At 46.9% G+C, this 18,545-nt stretch overlaps 7 protein-coding genes across 7 annotated transcripts; 4 read left to right on the top strand and 3 right to left on the bottom strand.

Annotated features, from left to right (window-relative positions):
* Window positions 1–427: 427 nt before the first annotated feature.
* On the top strand, window positions 428–3,166 carry N7483_001480 (uncharacterized protein; the record flags this gene model as incomplete). Its single annotated transcript, XM_057084917.1, has 4 exons — window positions 428–463; window positions 522–590; window positions 712–2,748; window positions 2,807–3,166. 4 exons carry the CDS (start codon window positions 428–430, stop codon window positions 3,164–3,166), a joined length of 2,502 nt encoding a protein of 833 aa, XP_056951066.1.
* Window positions 3,167–3,688: 522 nt separating this feature from the next.
* On the bottom strand, window positions 3,689–6,170 carry lysF (homoaconitase LysF; the record flags this gene model as incomplete). The annotated part of the gene is made up of 5 exons (XM_057084916.1): window positions 3,689–4,839; window positions 4,931–5,280; window positions 5,341–5,504; window positions 5,564–5,892; window positions 5,954–6,170. Coding segments are annotated over 5 exons (2,211 nt in total), but the record flags the coding sequence as incomplete, so codon positions are not given.
* A 575-nt stretch (window positions 6,171–6,745) lies between these two features.
* N7483_001478 (NAD(P)-binding protein) lies at window positions 6,746–7,808 on the bottom strand (the record flags this gene model as incomplete). Its single annotated transcript, XM_057084915.1, has 2 exons — window positions 6,746–7,317; window positions 7,376–7,808. 2 exons carry the CDS (start codon window positions 7,806–7,808, stop codon window positions 6,746–6,748), a joined length of 1,005 nt encoding a protein of 334 aa, XP_056951064.1.
* Window positions 7,809–8,629: 821 nt separating this feature from the next.
* Window positions 8,630–9,115, top strand: N7483_001477 (tautomerase family protein; the record flags this gene model as incomplete). The annotated part of the gene is made up of 1 exon (XM_057084914.1): window positions 8,630–9,115. One exon carries the CDS (start codon window positions 8,630–8,632, stop codon window positions 9,113–9,115), a length of 486 nt encoding a protein of 161 aa, XP_056951063.1.
* A 614-nt stretch (window positions 9,116–9,729) lies between these two features.
* Window positions 9,730–11,933, top strand: N7483_001476 (uncharacterized protein; the record flags this gene model as incomplete). Its single annotated transcript, XM_057084913.1, has 10 exons — window positions 9,730–9,931; window positions 10,011–10,050; window positions 10,102–10,581; window positions 10,656–10,759; window positions 10,811–11,005; window positions 11,052–11,290; window positions 11,340–11,396; window positions 11,462–11,545; window positions 11,601–11,858; window positions 11,913–11,933. 10 exons carry the CDS (start codon window positions 9,730–9,732, stop codon window positions 11,931–11,933), a joined length of 1,680 nt encoding a protein of 559 aa, XP_056951062.1.
* A 268-nt stretch (window positions 11,934–12,201) lies between these two features.
* On the bottom strand, window positions 12,202–13,916 carry N7483_001475 (putative MFS transporter; the record flags this gene model as incomplete). The annotated part of the gene is made up of 3 exons (XM_057084912.1): window positions 12,202–13,128; window positions 13,194–13,427; window positions 13,494–13,916. 3 exons carry the CDS (start codon window positions 13,914–13,916, stop codon window positions 12,202–12,204), a joined length of 1,584 nt encoding a protein of 527 aa, XP_056951061.1.
* Window positions 13,917–15,482: 1,566 nt separating this feature from the next.
* N7483_001474 (OSBP family protein) lies at window positions 15,483–16,917 on the top strand (the record flags this gene model as incomplete). The annotated part of the gene is made up of 4 exons (XM_057084911.1): window positions 15,483–15,551; window positions 15,613–15,938; window positions 16,008–16,062; window positions 16,132–16,917. 4 exons carry the CDS (start codon window positions 15,483–15,485, stop codon window positions 16,915–16,917), a joined length of 1,236 nt encoding a protein of 411 aa, XP_056951060.1.
* Window positions 16,918–18,545: the final 1,628 nt, after the last annotated feature.

The raw sequence follows: 18,545 nt of genomic DNA, 5'->3' as shown, positions 1-18,545 counted from the left end.
ATTTCTGTATTTTTATTGCTCTACGGAGTCCTGCGGTTACTAGTAGCACTAGAACTTCAAGTCAATCGTGCCAGTAGTACTGAAAACAAAATACTAGTACATAGTATATAAGATTCTCTTGTCGGTAGTGTCTTGAAGTTCAGGTTTAAGGTGAAAAACCTAGAGTTATTTTATTTAGCAAGGTTTTTTCAATTTCATTTCAAACAGACATAGGATATAACCTTGGAAAGATATTGGTTTTATCTAAATTTGAATCATTTCTAAAGCGTGTGTGGTTTGTTTCTGAGCGTGGGCTTAGACTATTACAACCTTGGAAAGGACGGGTGGGGAAGGCGCAGCCCTTACTGATACCCACTTACTCCCCGCACCATAAACTTCACCTGGGCAAGTCTCCATCCACTCACAATCTTGTACCGATACCAACATCATGGACTCAACTGACCTACAAAAGAAAGTTGGCCAGGTATGCAAAGGAAATTCTTCAACCGGGTATCGATTGAACTAACATTCATCAAATCTAGCTGTTCGCAGTGGGGTTTCATGGTCACGAACCAAGCCCAGAAATCAAGACTCTGATTCATGAATACCATGTTGGGGGGATCGTTCTTTTTTTCTCGCAATTTTCAAGATGCTGCTGGACTTCAGGTGAGATCTTCTACTATTTTTATCTCTCTTTTTCTACATGCATGCATACTGATAATGTGTGATAAGGCCTTAACCTTGGCGCTTCAAAATGAAGCACGACAAGCTGGGCATGAACGGCCTCTACTCATCGGTATTGACCAAGAGAATGGATTGGTTACTCGAATCTCTCCGTCAATTGCCGCCCAAGTCCCAGGGCCGATGGCTCTTGGAGCTACTCATGACCCCGCCCTGGCCTTGCAAGCAGGGAATATCACGGGTGAGACGCTGCATTTCTTCGGGATCAATATGAATTATGCGCCTGTTTGTGATATTAATTCAGAGCCGCTGAACCCTGTGATTGGCGTTCGTAGCCCTGGTGATGACCCAGAGTTTGTGGGTCGATTTGCCAGTGCAACAGCGCAAGGTCTTCGGGAAAAGGGAATTGTTCCCAGCGTGAAGCATTTCCCTGGGCATGGTGACACTGCCACTGACTCGCATTATGGACTACCAGTTATCCCAAAGACACGCGATGAACTAGAGCGATGCGAATTGATACCATTTCGAAGGGCAGTCGCTGAAGATATTGAGACAGTCATGACTGCCCACATCTCTCTACCTAGCATTGATGACAAGCTCCCCGCAACGCTGTCCCCGAAGGTTCTTGGAATATTGCGAAAGGACATGAACTATGATGGAATGATTGTTACTGATTGCCTTGAAATGGATGGGATTCGGGCTACTATTGGCACCGAGAAAGGCTCCGTCCTTGCTCTCCAGGCTGGAAGTGACAGCATCATGCTGTGTCACACATTTGATGTGCAAGCGGCTTCTATTAAGAAAGTTTGCGAGGCTGTTCAATCCGGTGAACTTGGAGAAGATCGGCTGGATGAGGCCTGTCGCCGCGTTTCCGAGGTCAAAGACAGATTCTTGAATTGGGACACTGCTTTGCTTCACAGAGATCTTACAGAGCTTGAGAAATTGAGCAAAACAGCCTCGCCGATGTGCAACGAGATCTATGAACGCTCTGTCAGCCTTGTTCGTGACAACACTAGCTCTCTTCCTTTGTCGAAAACAGCTACAATCGTGCTGCTTTTTCCAGGTAGTACTATCCCCGTGGGAGGTGCTGTCGATGGCGAAGGGATGGGGCGACAAGGCGCATACAAAGCTTCCCCATATCTTGAGATACTTCGACGCCACAACCCGTCTGTCACAGAAATCAGATATAAAGATGAAGGGCTATCTGAACAAGAATTGGTGGACGTCGAGGCTGCGGATGCGGTCATATTTATCTCAATAAATGGAGCTGAGGCGCCTTATCAGCAAAAGCTTGGCAATGAGCTTCCTCAGTATGCTCGATCATTGGTGGCTATTGCTGCTTGTAGTCCATATGACTTTCTTGAGACTCCTGAGATCCAAACATATCTCACAACATATGAACCAACTATCGAAGCCTTCACGGCCGCTGCGGCAATTATCTTTGGTCAGAAGAAACCACAAGGCTCACTTCCCGTCAGCACCAGTACGACAAAAACACGCAATGCGACAATAACCCCATTCAATGAAAATGATTCAGATGAAGCTGTGGCCTTATGGAACGCAGTATTTCCAACCTATCGTCTTCCCGATGAGGACTTGCATGATCTGATAAATGTGAAAAACGCACATCACTTTGTTGCTAGGGATGGCTCAGAGCTTGTTGGTATCTGTCTTGCTTATATCAACGCTTTCGGCCCACCGTCTACAGTGCATATTGCAGCTCTAGCTGTAGCTTCTCAGCATCAAGGGCGGGGAATTGGAACATCTCTCTTGATGGAAACCCGCTCGCACTTCCGAACCCAGTTCGGCATCAATGACATTAATCTCGGTAGTTCGTTCCCTCGATTCTGGCCCGGAATTCCCCGTGAGTTTGATGAAGCGGTTCAGAACTTCTTCATTCATCGTGGCTTTCGTCTCAGTCCCCCAGAGTCCAGATCAGTCGACCTGTACCAAGATATTCGGAATTTTCAAGCCCCTGAGAAGTATGTGACTCGCGCCAAAGACCGTGGTTTCCGCTTTGCTCCTCTGCAACCTGAAGATTACGAAGCCTGTCTAGTTGGTCAAAGAAAGAACTTCTCTGATAAAGCGGTAAGCGACAAGGTTTTCAGATTGCGCTATACTACTGAAAGGCTAATACTAGTTGCAGGGCTGGGTTGAAGCATACGTTAAGTTGCATCCCAGCGAGTATCCAGATTGTGTGATGACCGCCTTTGATTCACAAGGCCAGCAAGTTGCATGGACGTTAATGTTACCTCCATCCTCTGAATTAAACAATGTATGGGCATTCCCGCAAATATCTGGTCCAAATGCAGGCCTGATTGGCTGCGTTGGCGTTGATGCCGATCATCGGAGCTCTGGTATCGGGTTGGCGCTCATCTGCCATGCGGTCGAGAATATGAAGCAGCGCGGAATTGAGGGCGTCTTTGTGGATTGGGTCGCTCTTGATGGGTGGTATGAACAAGTCGGTTTCAAGGTTTGGCGCAGTTATCGACCAGGCAAGATTTGAGCGAGTGACCGCCGACTCGGAGTTCAGTGCATATCCTTATGGGCTGCTTTTCTCGGATCCATTTGCTTTTAGAAGAGCATCTATAGAATTGATGACTTGGGTGGTTCAAGTTAGTATTACTAATAGTATTAGGAATGCATCGAATTAAGATACACATGCATTATATTGAAGTTCAAGTTGATCCCGAGGTCCGTTGCCCCTGCCAGGCGTATAAGCATGGATGCAAGTTCAAGTTGGCAGATAATAGTTGCGATTCTACCACTCACATATGCAAGTGCTGTACATAGTACTATAGGTCTGCGATCTGGGATGCTACTAGTACGAACATTTGAACATCTGCAGGTAGAAGTGTACAACAAAGTTGGAATTAATGGCTACAAATACATCCTACTTTTGATATTCAGTTTTAGCAGGCAAAGAGGCATGAAAAATCCCCCGAAAAGCCTTGAAGAGAAGAACCGGAAGCTGCAATCTGCAGCATCCGGTTCTTTCGACGATGTTTGAGATGCAAATGTGCATATTCTAGTCGCGTGGCTCAGCAGCCAGCTTGGCAACCTCCTCCTTGCACCAGCTTTCCAAACCTCCGGCGGCAATAATGGCCTGCACGTTTGCCGGCAGTTCACCAACCTGCTCAGTCCAGGTCTCACCACTCTCACCCTCCTGAACCTCAACAAGACTGCGCTTCACGTCCCAAGTCAGGGTCCAGCCGGTTCGGCGAGTCAGCTGAGCACCATTGGCATCATCGGCAAATCGGGCACGAAGACGCTCAAGAACGCGAGGAATTTCCAAGCTAACCAGTCCGTTGTTGATAGAGTTACGGGAGAAGATATTTCCCAAACTACCGGCAACAACCAGTGGGATCTGCTTAGCAAGAATAGCAGTAGCGGCCTGCTCTCGTGAAGATCCACAGCCGAAGTTGAAACCAGTAACGAGGACATCATTTGGCTTGGCAATACCGTCGAACTCGGGGTCGTAGTTAGACATACAGGCGCGAGCCATATCCTCCTTCGAGACGTTGTCCTGGTATGTCAATTTACCGGGGTAGATACCATCAGTGTTCAGGTTATCAGCGTCACAGAAGACAATCTCACCGCTGATCCTCTCGGGGAATCCGGGAAGGACCTCAGTGTTGGACTCGGAAGTGGTATCCATGGACTCGACGCGGTTGATAAGCGAGTCGAGCTGCGAAACCATATCGGAGAGCTTGCTCTCAGTGGTATCCGGGGCACCGGTACCGTATCCGTACTCGACACCGGTGTAGCCCTCAGGCACTTCGTAAGTACCTGGGCCGGAGATAACACCGCTAAGAGCACTAGCAGCCACGACCTCGGGACTGGACAGGTAGGCCTGTGATGAGCGGGAGCCCATACGACCAACGAAGTTTCGGTTGGAAGCGGAGATTCCAACTTCTCCGTCCTCCAGGAGACCCTTACCCAGACCGATACATGGGCCACAGCCAGCAGGGAGAGGCTGGGCACCAGCATCAACCAGGGCTTGCCAGTCGCCGTTGGCCTCGGCAGCCTCTTGCTCGAATGAAGAGGCAGCGCCAATGTAGAGCTGGACGCCGTCAGCAATCTTAGGAGGGGTATCGGGGTTGGCCTTAGCAGCGTCCTTGAAGACCTTGGCGGCAGCCTTGAAGTCGGAAGCACGACCATTAGTGCATGAGACGATGTCTATGGGATGATATGTTAGCTTTGTGCATTTCAACGAGTTTGATAATGATAAAAGCCATCTCGTAGCAAAAAGCAAGAAGAAAAGACTTACATGCACGGTTAATCTTGATGTTCTGTGGGGCTAACTCGTTCAATGGTGTGGCAATCTTAACGGAGTTGGGACCAGAGACATAAGGAGAGATAGTAGACAGATCCAAGTAAAGCTGCTTGGCGAATGTAGCATCAGGGTCTGCGACAAGACGGTTGGCAAACAGCTCGTCTATCCTCTCGTGGGTGATACGCTTGCGAGTAGTGCGCTCATCCAGCATAGCTGCCTCCGTGGCCTTGTATCTCAACCAGCGCTCGAGGCCGGTGTCGATGGGGAACAAGCCACTGAGAGCGCCCCATTCGGTGGTCATGTTGGCGATGGTCATACGGGTGTCAATAGGCAAGCTCAGCATTCTATTTATTGCGCGGATGTTAGTATTTGCTCTTTCAACACGGTTTCTGTAGGGTACTTACGTTTCCTCGGATCCAGTGAACTCGACAGCGTGGTTGAGAACATCGTCCTTGAAAAGTCCACACAGAGCAACGATAACATCCTTACCAGTAGCACCGACCGGCAGGGTTCCCTTAAACGTGACCCGCGCGATAGGGGGAATCTGCCACCAGGTGCGTGATGTAGCCTATTATATATTGATCAGTTATCATGCTCCATGAATCTCCAAGGCTGGGTGCAACTTACCCAAATACTGGCAGCATCGGTACGCACAATAGGCGTACCGAGACAGCCAACACCACCATAGTGGTTGGAGTGGCTGTCGGAGGCGACCGCCATAGTACCAGGCCAGGCATATCCTTCCTCCACCATAATCTGGTGACCAATACCACGACCCGCAGGCCAGAAATCGCAACCATGTTCCTTGGCGAAGGCTTCGATCTGCTTGTATTTCTTGAGGTTGGACTCGGAGGTGTTCTGAACGTCGTGGTCGAGGGTCATGACAATCTGTTCGGGGCGGTTGATACGAGTAGCGCCCATAGACATGAACTTGGAGGCAACGGGCCACGAGTTATCTATCCCATGAGGATTAGACCAGTAAACAATACAATAGCTGCACCGATAAAATCTACTAACCGTGGGTCATGCATTGTTGCGGAGAAATGCTGACATAGTCACCGCTCTGAACAAACTTTCCCTCTGGAAGACCAACAGCATAACGCTGTACGATCTTCTCTGTTAGGGTCTGGCTTGACTGCTTCTCGGCGAAGGGTCGCGAGGTGGAGAACTGTCGTTGCGATGCAGGGAAGGCGCCATAGTTTGTGCGAGGAGAGGAAATAGAGGAGGAGGTAGTGACTGGCGAGCAGGAAAACAGTCGTGTAGGAATTGGTCGCAAATGCTGGGCTCTTGTACCCAGTAGACGCCTCCTAGTAAGGCCGACGCATCGGGACCCCAGAGGTCCAGACTATGAAGGTCAGAATTGACACAATTGACACATTTTGGGGATAAGTGGGATTGGTTGAGAGTTCCAGGGATGAAGAGCTACTTACAGGTCTGTACATTTTCACAATTGAACGTGGAAATCTAGCCACGCTCTTAAACTTAGGAAGTGATGTCGAAAATTGTTGGAATTAGGAATGAATTACTTCAACTATCATTGGTCGTGAGTCACGACATCGGAGGAGTATCGGGATTACGTCAGCAAACCTTAACCTCGGGATTGTTACTGCCATTATTGACCGCTTTTAAGGGTCCTGATTCAGGTACTCTTGACTCTTGACCTTTCTTGCTTGTATACATGTCCAAATATCTTCATTCTTACTACCAGTTGGCATATATTTCCATTAGCAGATTCCATGCAAAAAAACAATAAATTCAATGCTATATGCGATGCTCGAGTCCAATCATCTAATCTCCGTCAATCAACAATCAACTAGATCCTGCCTTGGCTTGCAGAGCCAATTGCTGCTGGATAAGATCATCAATAATAGAATGTCCAGAGCGCCACTTCATGCCAAGAATTTCTTCCGCTGTGGTAGTGTCAACCTTCCAATTGTCCTCGAACGGGCCCTTCATCTTGCAACCCAGCTCGGGGTACTTCTCATTTATATGGGATACCACATCTTCCCAGTCTACAGGACGAGCCAGAATAACCTCTTTCCCGGTCTCGATCTCTGTTTCCAGTACCCTCACGTGTGCATCAGCCACATCGCGGACATGCACCCACGAATGGTGGATCGTGGGCTTTTCTTCGAACAGACCCTTCCAGAATAAGGCATTGATTCCGCTGATATCCTTGGGCCCCTTCCGAAGCAAGCTATCACCAAGGACGAAAGTTGGATGAAAAGTGATAAGCTTGTAGGAGATGGCGTTATTCTTAATGAAATCTCGGGTCGCTTCGTGAGCCTTGATCTTGGATGCAGAATATTTCAGTATTTCACCAGCGAAGCCCTCTGGCAAGGCCATAGAAACGTCGACCGGGATAGTTTCTCCTGTGTTGTCTATGAATATACAGGTAAGTGAGTTTCTTATACGCATATTCTGAGATGAGATACATACCTCGCAGTGAAACTTCATGCTGGAAAATGGTGTCCACAGGACCCAATGATAGCAGAGAGGAAACAACAACGATTTTCTTGATCTGCTCAAATGCTTGTGCAGCGCGCAAAATAGAGAGAGTTCCCTCAACAGCCGGGTCGATGTAGTCACTTTGGATGTCTCCACTGTCGGGAGTTGGAGACGCCAGGTGGAATACATAGTCGACGCCAACGAGCGCGCTGCTGAATGACTCTTGCTTTGACAGATCGGGAATGACGGCAAATTCGATTCCTTCATGTCCATTGTACCCGGCATATCGGGCTCGGATAATTGCCTCTTGCTCGGCCTTCCGAATGCTCAATCGCACCCGGTAGCCAGCTTGAAGCGTGGTGGCCACCACTTGGGCACCGATAAAACCGGTAGCACCAGTAATAAACACAAGAGGTGTTGACATGATGGTGTTTATGGGAGAGTCACTTGAATGCGAAGCGGACTAGATTTGAATGGAGCACCTGAAGGTATTCAAGTTTGTATAATTTTCGAGATGCTATCTACTAGATACATGGGGGGGATGGTCCTTTTATCAATCAACCACAAGGGCTTGGAAAGTGACAGCCACGGTAAGAAATTAATTGATGACTGGCTTTTTCCGACGTCGGTGTTGAACCTTCAATGATCAGTCTATCATTTATTCCACCTACTGCACTCGGTATAGGAATTCTATAGCACATCTAGCTACTAGTTAGTGCTTATGTTGAATAATCCATTATTAATTTCTGTTTTTAGCTCCATCCTCGGCCGCTTATAACCGCCACCATGACCGATGACGGCGGGGCCGCAAGCCACACGTCCAATCTTGGAAGAATTTGTGGACACTCCGTATATGTTGAATAATCGGTAATCTCCAATCAGAAATTTGAATTTAGATGCAACATACGGCTGTCTGTCGGAGAGCCAAGTACATTATCATTTTATTCGGATTTTCCAGGATTACTAGAATTTTCATCAGATGCAGTACATTAGTTTATTAATCCTTTCGGCTAGATGATATTCCACCTGCATGTTAACTTGAATGAACCTCATGATAGAACATTGAATAGATAGTAGTATGCCAGTGCCAGCGTATAAATCAGATACAATGAATCCAGAGTAGCTGAATCTATGCTCTCCTCAACCTCAGAATTCATCTTGCAACCAAGGACTACTACACACTAGCCCCAAGCTTCACCTCAAGTACCGACATAAAGAATTTCATCAATATCTCAGACTATCACCATGCCTCTCTGGCAGATCTATCATCCATATGGCACTCTCGAAGATGATGCCTCAAAGCAAGCATTTGCTCAAGATATCACCACCATGTATACCGAAATGGGCCTGCCTGCCTTCTATGTCGTTGTTCAATTCTTCAAGATGAACGATGACAATGTCTTCGTCGGTGGAACTCTCAGAAAATCGGATCAAACGCCTTTCGTCCGGATAGTCATTAATCATATCGCAATCCATGTCCCAGACGTGGATGCTCTATATCACCGCGCCACCTCCCGCATCGACCAAGTTGTGAAACCACATGTGACGGACAAGGGGTACGACTTTGAGTACCATATCGATGAAACTGAGAGAAGACTTTGGAAGTTAAATGGCATGATTCCCCCACCATTCAAGAGTCAGGCAGAGCAGCTCTGGGCGAAAGAGAATCGGGCCATTACTTATGATGGCGCGTACCCACCTACTCTTGAAGTTAGCTCCAGTTCGGGCTGAGAATGCCCAGGTGGGTATTATACTTCAAGTTCAGGTGTTATGGATGTTGTCATCGATGCAAGTTTGTCAGTCTGCATGTAGTATAGGAAGCTATATTCATGAAGCCGGTCGCCTTTCGTCATTCATCATGTCGCTTACTTCGGTTAGAGTTTGATGTAAGCACTTTGAAGAACCTTGGAATCTAATGAATTAAAGTATCACTCGATAAGATGAGGTCCGATATACCAGTTTCATGTCAGTGTAGGGTGACCGCCCGGGCGCGTGCGTTATCGATTCCCATAATCAACGATGTTCAAGTTCGGGGTATAGAGGTCTACTAGTAGATGTCGATAAGTGGAAACAGCTTCATTGGGAGCTGTCGATCCTGGATCCACATAGTGTTAACCTTACAATGTAACGTTATATCTGATCCATTCATATATTCTCTCATTCGTCAGTGATCTCTCAGTCATCAAGATAAGCACGACCTGAATAGTGGACCCTTATTCAGAGAAGGGGGAGAGAATGCGGGGTAGATCAAACCTCAAAGAGACCCCTTTTTGAACATCTGGAATTCAAGGCCCGAAACTCTCTTTCTCTTTCATTCCGAGGTTCTACTACACTTGAGGATCGCGATGGAGAACCTTGCAGCTGAGGATCGATCAAAAGTTGATCAGTCTCTCACAGAAGATCGTGCTGTCGAGGTAACCGTCACTTCCTCCCAGCCTCCGACTACCTTACGGGAATATGAACGACTATTTCGAGTCGACGAGGACGCTTTTGAGCAGCCTACCACAACTCGGAAAGAACTCTGGTCTTATTATCTCTACTACAATGGTGTGTTTGTTCCATGTTCGGGAGATGCCGAATTCTTAAATGTGAAGTCCAAGCTAATCAAGTATCTACAAACCTACAGGTGACAATGGTGTTGGCCCAGGGTCCTACAGCCAGACTCTGTATGCGAGTCCCTTATCTCAAATGAGACTCGAATGAGACTAACATTGCAGGTTTCAATGGGCGTTAAATGGCGCAGGGCATATCCCGGGGACGAACCCACCTCAGCCCTGCACCGATTCGTCGGCATGTGTGGTGCCCTGGGCAGGTGGCACGCGATCTACATCCTCGGTGATCTTAATCGCTAACGGTCTCTGCTTTGCCTTCATGGCTGTCATATTTGTCTGGCTTGGAAGTGCTGCTGACTATGGCTCTTTTGGGCGATGGCTTCTTTTGGCCTTGACGGTCATCTGCTGGGCTTTACAATACGGTATGCTCTCTATCCGACATGCTAGTCAATGGCCCACTGCCATGGGTCTGTATGTCGTTTCATACATTGCCTATGGTGCCACACTGGTTTTCTATGCGGCCGTGTTCCCTAGAATCGCACGATATATGCCACACGTTCGAAAGGCTCGCGACGAATTAAAGGAAGGCAAAATCAACCAGGCAGAATATGACGCGATCGAATCTTTGGAAAGAAATCATATCAGGTAAAGTAACACCTATGATATAATTCCTCGTGATGCTAATATTAGTCCACTAGTAATATTTCAACTGCCCACAGCAATATTGGGTACTTCCTCACCTTGGTGTTGAATCTCAGCGTTCTGCTCCCGATGCAGGGTAATGAATTCGCGAATAACTTGGCACTCTGCTTAACAAACTCATGTATGTCCTCATCGATTACATTTTGGAATCTTTTACTAATATTCTTGATAGACTGGGTTGTTCTTGGCGTTTGGTGGTTTGTATTTCAGCAAAAAAGACCTGGTCCTAAGATCCCCAAAGGTTCTAACTATGCTACAATCGGCTTCAAACAAATTTGGCTAGCCATGCGAGAGATCAGATCTCTTCCCCAGACATTCCTGTATTTCGTGGCATACTTTTTGCTAGCAGATGGGCTCAATACCACGGGTATGTTGCTCGCCCCCATTAGCAATCCTGCTCTAACTTAGTCTAGGAACCCTCGTCTCGATCATTCAAAATGACTTCGTATCATTTTCATTCTTACAGGTCACATATCTTGGAATCACTCAATCAGTCTGCTCGATTATCTCAACCTTTGGGTTCTGGTATATCCAGCGCTACTTCAAGATTAAAACCAAAACCATGTTTCTGATCACGAACTTTTTCACTTTCTTCATTCCCTTATGGGGCATGATAGGCTTGTGGACGAATCGAATCGGCTACCATCATGAAGTAAGTTTGCCAGCATATCAGATAAGTCCCGATATTGACAATTCTTTAGTGGGAGTTTTATTTCTACAACGTCATCTTCGGGCTTTTTCAAGCTCCATACTATGCAGTAAGTTCCAAGGTTTCCTTTCTCCCTATTATGCAAGGAGGCCTGGCTAACATGAACGATAACAGTACGCCCAAACAATGATTAGCGAACTTATGCCCCACGGCTACGACAACATGTTCTTTGCTCTGTTTGGAATCACTAACCGAGCAGTAAGTTGCAATACTTCATCAAAAGTCTGATAACTCGTTGCTAACTATCCTGAAGTCATCGGTCATCGGTCCAAATGTCATCCAGGCCATTATCAATAATACTCGTAACAACTGGATGGGATTCCCCTTCCTGGTTGCGATATGTGGTGCTGCCATAATTGGCATTGGGTTTGTTGATATCGAAAAGGGTCGAGAGGATTGCAGAAAGTTCACCGAAGAGCGAAAGGTCGACCGTGTAGCTGCCGAGACTGGGCTGGATCGTGATGCAATTGCTCGAGGCAAGGGATTGGGAAGTGTGAACGATGCAGAGATAGTACATCCATAGATGACATTTTCAGTATTTGGGCGTAACTTCAAACACTTGCAGCCTGAGGTACCGACTCTCTAACAATCGACTACTACTAGTAGTAATTATTATCCGTGCCTACTTGGATAGGGAACTCAAAATAACATTCAAGTTAAATAACTGGAGAAACCGAAAAATAATTCATTATTAGATGAGCAAATGACTAGTATGTGTATATCGCTTTTCACGCTCAAAAAGTATCAGTCTAGCAATCTGGTAGGGCATTAGGAACCGAAATTCCCCCTGTGAGATTTTTGAAACAACATCATGCAATATCAGATAAATTCGTGGCTCATGGCTGAGAAAAAGCTCAAACCTCAGCTCTCTTCTCACTCTCTTGCAAAGCAGGCTGCTTTCCAGCCCTCTCTGCTTCCTTGCGCTGATTCTTAGCATCCACCTGTTTCCGCCATTGATCTCCAAATATAGTAGTTGCCCAAACACAAAGTCCAGCAACAACAAGGAACAAAGCACTGATGGTACTAAACCATCCAACACCAATTCCATCGACAGCCGGCAGTACAACACCAGAGCCAATCGCAGCAAAAACATACCGGAACATATAGTTTCCAGCAACGACCTCAGCACTTCGGCCAGAAGACTGCATCACATCCAAACAGAAGGTATTCAGGCTTGGGAAGCAGAATAGTTGCGCAACACCCTGTACGAACATAGCAAGCACCGGAACAGGAATACCACCGACTGCTTTCTCAACTGTCCAGCCGTAGATGAGTATACATCCCGGGATCACGAAAGTGATGAAAACCAGACAAGATTTGAGCCTGTCTTCAGGAACTCGCACGCCGCCGCGCTTGCGAATCCATTTCTTCACGGTGTGATCAGCCCATCGTCCACCCATGAATGTGCCCACGAGGTACCCGCAGCCAGGTGCGATGTAGAATAGACCCGACTCGATGGGACTGGTGAGGTGAAAGCGAGGATTGAGGACATAGCGAATGGGGGTTAGCAGGGAATATTGATTCCAGACTAAAGCGCCAGCTCCTAGACCTGCGAAGAATAGGTTCGGATAAGAGAAGAGGAGGATGCCGACGCGTAAGGGGTTGACACGATGCCAGAGGAACTTGGCTTTTTGCTTGGGTGTTTTTTGATCTGGGTCTGATTTGACAAGATTCGGGTATGTTTCGGGGAAGAAAAAGAAGACAAGTAATGTGCCGAAGCCACCCAGGGCAGTTTGTAGCCAGAAAACGACTCGCCAAGAGCGAAAGGTCACAATAACACCCTGTTTGTAACCGATCAGCTCAAGTGCCCATATTTTAAGAGGTTAGATAGAAGAGTGGAACTTACACCGATGAATGGTCCGAATGCTGGCCCGATAAGTGTTCCAGATAGAAACCATCCCAAAGCTGTTGCACGAGCTCGGGGCTCATATACATCTCCAATAGCAGAACTTCCTACAACCAGGAAAGATGTCCCTTGGAATGCTGTGAGAATGCGGAAAATGAAATAGGCAGGAAGATTAGGGGCGAGCGCTGTGCCGATACTGAAAGCAAAGAACAAGAAGGCGCTGATAAGAAAGATCTGAGATTGAACATTAGCATTGACATTAGAAGTAGATCAATAAAGCCTGAGATTGGAATCACTAACCGGTCTTCTACCCCATACTTGACTAAATGGGCCCCAGAATGGGGCCGAGACACCCATGAAGGCTAGGTACAAAGCATTGCTGGCGTTGATTACACTTCCAGTGGTATTATAGGTTGATGCGAGCTCCGGGATACCTGATAGAATTGAGGTCGAAGAGATAGGGGCCAAGAACGAGCAATATGCTAGTATAGCAACAATGAGTGTCTTGCGAGCAGGCGAAAAACGTAGGTATTGTTCGGCATCGACCTCGTGAAACTCATTGGTGGCTACTGGCACAGGCATATCATGATGCGAGACATGACTTTGAACGAGATGTAAGTCGTTTCCCACCTCAGAGCGACGTGATTTTGTTCTTGCAGGCTGTATCTCCTCTACTGGAGCAACACTCTCCGTAGTACTCGAACCTGAAAGTGACCGAGGCATGATCACCGATCTAGAGGATTTACCTCTAGCGCCAATTCCAAAATCCTCAGTGCTGGAATGAATAAGTGGGTTCTGTACTGAAACCTAGCTTAGCCACTGGCAGCTCGATTCCTCTTATGTAAACTGAAATAGAAAAACAAGAGAAGTTGAAGCCCTATAAGGGAAGAATTCAGGTTAAGGTTCAACCGCGGCGTCTTTCCGAAGATTAAAGTGATATACTTCAAGTAAACAAGAATGAATTCATTCAATTGCAGTAGAATTTAAAGAAAATGAAGGATTAGAAGTCATTGAGTACATTGCAAAGTAGAATAATGAGTCAGAAGCGAAAAATCTGCAATAAACTGTTCCTTCGGCGTTTGTTATCAGTTGGCCGAGGATCGGCGCGGGGGGTCGCATTGAAGCATGTCGGATGGGAAGCCCGTAGGCAGAAAACGGCCATATCTAGAGACTAGACCCCCGAATCTGCAAAAATTGTTAAATTGACACCCATTATCCTTCTTAGGCTTGGTTTGTCAGTCCTTTCCAAGGTTATATGGATGTATATCAATATCGCCAAGGGATGTACTCTGTACATCCATCACATATCACATGGGAACATCATTGTACACAGACTCGGAAGAGAGCCCTGGAGATTCTAACTTGAAAATTGAAACTGCATGTTTTAGTAGAATAGTAGGCACTGACCCATGTACCTACTTCTAGATTCAGAAGGGTAGAAAAACAGACACCGGTAGTAATCTCCGAGTATATCATATTATCAAGGGAAAGGAAACAGTTGAAAGCACCGGCATACTCAGATGGCTTTTCCGGTGTGACCAACCCATGGACATCTGCTTGTACAGGAACTCATAATTAAACCTGTTTAGCACACGGGGTGTCCATTTAACAAGACTCGAATTTTCTTCTCTCAGGGTCCGAACGGTCATTGCACCCAATCGTTATGCTAGATAGCGTGGGGACCTTTTGGTGCCTTTGTTACTCCCGGGCCGAGAGTGCGGAAAAGAATCCGTGTGTCGCGTGTTGGAAGCTAGACGACCAAGCCGCGATAAAGCGATAAAACAGCTCATTGCTCTAGACCATATTAGTTTCTTTTATCAATGGTGGAACATCGAATAGAAGATTGAAACGGAATATTCCATTATGGAAACCGTGCATTGATCCCCGGATCGGGGGTTTTCTACCCCTTCGATCCCTGATTAGACCATGCTAGAGGTCCAAATTGGGTCTCGTGTCATCGGATTGGAGGAGGAAAGGGACTTTGATAGCTTTGACGCGCAATCAATCCCTAAAAATGACCGGCTAATCCCATAGGTAGGCATGTCCATGGATGACAAATGTGGCTGTTCATCCAAGCGACGAAAAAGAATGAAGATCGGCCAATTTCCAACATAAACGAACTGTTCACCTGGACCATGACGTTATCCTCTGACCGCCAACCAGCGACATCAACCTACTCCGCCACCTCCACCCCACTTGGCTACACGGTGATTTTGTTGTTTCAAGCTTGAGGATTCCTCTTTTGGTCACTTTTAGGAAATTCTTCTTTCTTTTTTTCTATAAGAAAATATGTCATCCAGCGAGCCTCAGAGCGCCGTCCCTGCCCACAGCAAGGGCTCATGGACAAGTTTCCTCAAGGTAGGTGGAATGCCAGCATATATTTGCGCTGGTGGAAGCCTAGGAATAACCGGTTTCTCAGTCTATCGCATCGTTCAACGGTGACCTGTCTTCACTGACAGCTCCTCCGTTCATCCTGTCCTCAACCTCCCTCACCGAGTACTCCGCCTACTGGGCCGAACATCCCGCCGCCTTCATTGCCCCTGCTAAGGAATCCGACCCTGAGAAGCGTGCCCTTCTCGTTCTCAAATGGTTCCTGACCACGCTCCACCAGCAGTACTGCAGTCGCAGTGAGAAGCTTGGTAGCGAGAAGAAGCCGCTGAACCCTTTCTTGGGTGAACTGTTCCTCGGAAAGTGGGAAGGTGATGCGGACGTGGGTGAAACACAACTCTTCAGTGAGCAAGTCAGGTACGATCTGCAATCTACAGTCGATCATTGTGATGTGTCATTTCAATACTAACGAGAAATTCTCCTTAGCCACCACCCACCCGCTACCGCGTATGCTATCTCGAACGAGAAGCACGGAGTCGAGGTAAGTGCAGAATAAGGTCCACAAGCACCCTTTCTCCTCAACCGGTCTCTGATCTCGATTTGACTACAGCTTCAAGGATACAATGCCCAGAAGGCATCCTTCTCAAGCACCATCCAGGTCAAGCAGATCGGCCATGCCCTATACTCCCTCACCCTTCCCTCCGGCGAGAAGGAGCGATACCTCATCACCCTACCCAACCTGCACATTGAGTCCCTCATCTACGGTACCCCCTTCGTAGAGCTTGAGAAGACTGCCAAGATTGCTAGCAGCAATGGCTACGTCTCCAAGATTGATTTCTCCGGTAAGGGTTGGTTGAGCGGTAAGAAGAACACCTTCACCGCAAGCTTGTACAAGGCCAGCGAAGGAGAAAAGAAGCCTCTATACACTATCGACGGCCAGTGGTCGAACACATTCAACATCAAGAAGACTGGCTCCAAGGAGATCATTGATACTTGGGTGGTCGAGAACAACGCCACTACCCCACTTACCCTCGCCCCAATTGATCAGCAAGATCTGTACGAAAGTCGCCGAGCCTGGAAGGAGGTCGCAGAGAACATCCAGGCCAACAAAATGGATGCTGTCTCCGCACACAAGTCGCGTATTGAGAATGCCCAGCGTGATCTCCGCCGCGCAGAGCAGTCCGAGGGCCGTGAATGGGAGCGTCGCTTCTTCAGCCGTATTGAGAGCAAGGATGATGATGCTACTATTCAGCAGTTGGCTCGCTCTCTTGAACTGTCCCCTAATCTGGATGGTGACAAGACTGGTGGAATCTGGCGCTTTGACGCCTCCCGCGCGGCGGGCGCTCAGCCACCTTACCACAAGGTTGGTCCCGAGGGCCTGGGTCTTTCTGCATAGATCGTTCCTGATCTGACTGTTACTGTGTCATCTTGATTTATTTTCTTTTGGATCAGGGATGCTAGAACAATCCTTGCAGATTGCTCGGTCCTATGCACTTCCCTAGCCCCCAGTGTTTGCACACATAGAGTTTGGTCTTACGATGTCCTTGATTATATGAAGGCCATGTCACGTTACATTTCCACTGTATATAGTTCCAGTTCCGAGTCCATGTTTTTGTCATTCGATTATATGCGTGGAGCGAGCAGGCCAATGGCTAAAGCCTAATCATATAATCTGATTTTTCATTATTCAAAATTGTAGGCTTGAGTTTGAGATTGAGTAGTCTCATCATGATGGGAACGTCCATGAATTGGATAGTATGTCATCACCATTTTCACAAACATTTAGATAAACGACATAAAACTTGAACGCATAAAGTTATTCATTGAAGTAACAAGAAAGACAACGAGGGTCACGGTTTAACATAACAAAGGAAATACCTTGAAACAGTCTGATAGTAACATTGACTCCACTGGAGGCTGATGACCGTGGCTTTTTTGATTTTGCAGCACATCATTAATGCGTTCAGTTTGTTATACTATGCATAGCTGGAGAGATATTAGCTCGACCTCATAAGCTGAGCTGTCAGTGAGAACCAATAAACATACTATTAATAACGTCGTAGCAACGCATACACCCAGGATTATGAGCAATATTATAGACATGGATTGTGATGGAACTCGTGATAGCGTGGAGGAATTGTATTGCAGAGATTGATGTGAAGGGAGAAGGACGTTGATGTCCTCGGGCAAAAAAATCGAGTGATGACTTGAACGTGAATGTGATGAAGGGAAATTGAGATTTATCAGGAATATGGAGAAGAAATGAATAAGACCAATTGAATCCGAGAAGTACTAAAGATATCCTATTAACCTCTTGTCCTTACTAGGAATAGTACACATGCCCGGTTGTGCCCTAACAGAACGCGGAGTGCGCAACCTTGGAATCGGGGCCAGATGTAGCCTGAACCTTCCGAGGTTGGCCATAAGCTGGTACCTGGGAATGTCATGTTCAAGTTCAACGTTAGAGCTGGGCTTGAACTACCAGCACCAGTGTCTAGAACTAAACCCATATGTGCAACCCTGGAGCACTCACTGGCTTCAGAGCACCCTGTTCAAATAACTTCCAAGGTTGACCATTCATACTAAGCGGCTACATTATGATATACTGGGATTACTATTGTCTGCACATTGAAGATCTCAGTCCTGGTCCCTAGGAGAATCGATTGGTCCCGGAATTTCTGGTTTGTATAGATGGGTACATAATTCATCACACTTTTTGAAGGCCCATAAAGATGGGTCAAGTTCATCACGATCTACCTCTGTACCATAGGCAGCAATCATAATAGACATTGCTCATGGCCAAGGACAGAAACTGAAATAAAGGGACAAAAACAGAACCCCATTTCCACTGAATCACACCGGACCCTGAATAGACACCGTGAGCTAGGGGTGGGGAAAAAAGAAAAAAAAGAGAAAAAAGAGAAAAAAACAAGAGTGGAGGGACACAAAAACACTCGGGGGAAAATTGATAGATTTAATACAAACTGCCTCAATGGGGGGAGCAGCAGTAGCAAAAGGGAAAAA

The sequence above is a fragment of the Penicillium malachiteum genome, assembly GCF_028827825.1.
Source record: "Penicillium malachiteum strain IBT 17515 chromosome Unknown utg000001l:1.0-8184562.0:1.0-8186909.0, whole genome shotgun sequence".
In the NCBI taxonomy this organism is placed as follows: domain Eukaryota; kingdom Fungi; phylum Ascomycota; class Eurotiomycetes; order Eurotiales; family Aspergillaceae; genus Penicillium; species Penicillium malachiteum.
The sequence above is the reverse complement of the archived record's forward strand: the minus strand, read 5'-3'. Positions and strand labels throughout refer to the sequence as shown.